This window comes from Cannabis sativa, chromosome X (genome assembly GCF_029168945.1).
Source record: "Cannabis sativa cultivar Pink pepper isolate KNU-18-1 chromosome X, ASM2916894v1, whole genome shotgun sequence".
Taxonomy (NCBI): domain Eukaryota; kingdom Viridiplantae; phylum Streptophyta; class Magnoliopsida; order Rosales; family Cannabaceae; genus Cannabis; species Cannabis sativa.
In genome coordinates this window covers 53489765-53492934 of record NC_083610.1, presented here as the reverse complement: position 1 = coordinate 53492934, position 3170 = coordinate 53489765, and the positions used below count along the sequence as shown (strand labels likewise).

Here is a 3170-nt window from a genome sequence, read left to right as displayed (position 1 = left end):
CCACTTGCACTAATATAAAACAAACTGCGCAAATAGGTCAATCTGATGTCTTGATCTTCAGATCAAGTGTAGTATATTTGAATCCACCCAAACTTCTGGAAACTAGTTCATAAATACTCTTATGAAACATCCTTTACTATATGCTTTACTCATCAAGGGATACTGAAATCTTTACTGTTTTAAAAGTACATCTGAATTAACAGAAGACATATCTCTCATATTTTAAAATATGTAATTGAGATAATACAGTGTAGACTTTTCTTCAGTGATATAACTTTCTGGTATTTTCGAATAGACCAAGTTATAGTTCTTCTCTGGTAGAGCTTGAATTATTATACAATAATTCCTCCACCCCCAAAGTAAGCACCATCTTATAGAATTTCGAAATTAGATGGTGAGATACAAAGACAACTGATACACAGTTCCTCAATATCTGACATATAGATCACTTTCATAAATCCTTCTTGAATATCTTCTAATGTTCCCTATTTGATTACATCTCAGATAGCTCCCACTCAATAGCAGATGTCTGGTTAAATAATACTTTTAACCTCTGATTGTTTAGAGAGTTACCTAGTTGTGACTTTTGTATTATTCTTAAAACTTTAAGTTAAGACTAAGTCATCAACATAGCAGACTAGTATTTGAAGTGAAAAATACATGCCAGAGATAAAGTAATCAAAATTAAGATACCATAAAATTTTATGAGGATTAAGAATTCTTGGTTCAAGTCATTCGAGTGGACTGAACTAGAGTTCTTTATCTTATTCTCATAATTCTGATAAGCTATACCTATCCATGTGAATGGTTAGATTTGCTTTTCAGTAGTGTTCTTAAGTACCTATCACAATTATCAACCTAATGAAGATGGGTATAGAACTTTAAAATTCTCCCACTCAATTAAGGTAGTGTGAAACTTTAACAAAGAACTTTCAAAGGTATCAAACTTTTACTTATTACAGTAAAATCGAAATGGAACATACAATCAAGATCAAGAATTTATATTGACAGTAGCTGACTCATTATATAACTTCTATGTTTAAACAAGATATGTGTTTCATAGGGAATTGTGGAATGGACTCCACCCCTAAGAATATACATATAGGGTACTATGGATAACCTCCACCCCTAAGTATATAGAGACTATGATCCACCCCTAAAGGTTGTATAGATCATGATTCTCTTAGTGTGATAGAGTTTATGTGGAGTTGAATACTATCCAGAGTTCATTAGATATAAAAGATCGTTGAACTGCATAGTTTTCTTAACTTTTCTCCACCCCTATCAGATCATAAGATCCTTTTATTAAACAAATTCTTAATAATTGTATGAGAATTAACAATTATTGATAAACATAGAAATAATTTCTAATGTTTATATAATATAACTCTATGAAGAGTTGTAAATATTATAGAATTTGCATCAATAATAAAATCACTTACACATACAAACATACAAATATAATGTGGTAATAATTGATGAAGATAAATTAAATGAAGCTCAATCTCATAAATTGCAATACGGAATTTCGAAAATAAAACTTTATTAATATTAAAAAAAAAATATTGCAACAATATGAGAGAAACAGGGATAAATATCCCTAACTAAAATTTGAAATCCAAATTGTCTTTAAACTAAAACAATTAATTCAAAAATAAATTGAAGAGCTTCATCTTCATCTGGACGATTTCACCCTTGGTCCAGCTTGCTGATCCAACTCAATTGAGTTCAAGTAGCTTGGCCTATAAGAAGAAGAAAACAAATAAACAAAGTTAGTCCAGAATCATAAATCCAATTGGATAATAATTCACTAAAACTCTTAAAGTTTATAAAAGGAAATACCTTGTTTCTTTGCAAGAAGTTTAGGACACTGGGGTTTCCAATGACCTTTTTCATTGCAGTGGAAACACTTTCCTTTAAGTGTAGCATCACCAGAAGGAGCAGCCTTTTTCATGACTTTTGTTCGCTTCTTGGTGTTCTTCCACTTCTTCTTCGATTTGGGCTTTGAAGCAGAGGCAACATTTGCTTCAGGTTTTATCGTCCCATTACCATTACCAGGATGAGGTTTACTCCCTTTCTTCTTGGGTCCTCCAATCAAATTTTCATAAGTTTGAAGGTCATTGACTAATTCATGAAAGTCAATTTCCTTTTTATTCATGACATAATTTGATGTATATGGTAGAAATGCTGGAGTCAGGCTATTCAAGATAAGACTTACTTGAGTAGCACTGTCCATTTCAGCACCATGATCCTGGGCTTCTTGGAAATAACTGGACATGAGGAGAACATGATCACGCACGTTTTGATGAGGTTCCATCCGTGCATTGATGTACTTCTTAGTCGCGTCAAAGCGTGACTGAAGTGATGCCTTACCGAATAGCTCATTTAACTTCGTCATAACTTCAGCAGCCTTCTCAGTTTTAGAAAACCGAGTTTTGAGGGTGTCAACCATGCTAGAAAGCATAAAGTATAGAGCTTTGTCATTTGCCTTCTGCCAACGCTCATACTTTTCTTTCACAGCTTTGGATGCATTGTCCCTGTGCACTTCAGGTGACGGCTCAGTTAAAACAAACAAGGCACTTTCTCCTATGAGAGCAATATTAATGTTCTCATTCCATTTATTAAAGTTAGATCCATTCAGCTTATTTTCAGTCAACAGTGATAACATGGGATTCATTTTGGTAAACAGGATACTACAAAATAATAGAAATCAACAAATAGAAATTAAATAATGGTTTAGCACACAAAATCAATTCAGAAATTATAAGCACATAGCAAGTAGGAATGATATGAGAAAATACTTAAAAAATTCAATCCTAAATAATTTCCAAGGTTTTCAACAAGGCGATATCGTTGTCCCGTTTAGGCGAGAGTCAAAGCTACCATCCATTGAATAGAGTTGTCAGCTCATCTAAAATGTTAAACATTCTAGCAACCTTTTATTCGATCAAGATCAGAATCCAGCGTTGTCCCGTTTAGGCGAGAGTCAAGGCTATTCTATCTCATGAGCTTCTACCATTGTTTCGCAATTTGCAAGTCAAATATGGTCGCCACCATTAGGGTGATCTATACCATATAAAACACTTACAAACCACTTATCATGCGAGATTAAACGGTGCGAAATTGCTAATGAACGTTCCTCCATTAGGGAGGATTACTCACTAAAACAA

At 33.3% G+C, this 3170-nt stretch overlaps 1 protein-coding gene across 1 annotated transcript; it reads right to left on the bottom strand.

The window, feature by feature from the left end:
* Positions 1–581: 581 nt before the first annotated feature.
* On the bottom strand, positions 582–2530 carry LOC133032450 (uncharacterized). Its single transcript, XM_061106391.1, has 2 exons — positions 1843–2530; positions 582–1742 (listed from the first exon to the last, which is right to left on the bottom strand). Exons 1-2 carry the CDS (start codon positions 2462–2464, stop codon positions 1729–1731), a joined length of 636 nt encoding a protein of 211 aa, XP_060962374.1. The 5' UTR covers positions 2465–2530; the 3' UTR covers positions 582–1728.
* Positions 2531–3170: the final 640 nt, after the last annotated feature.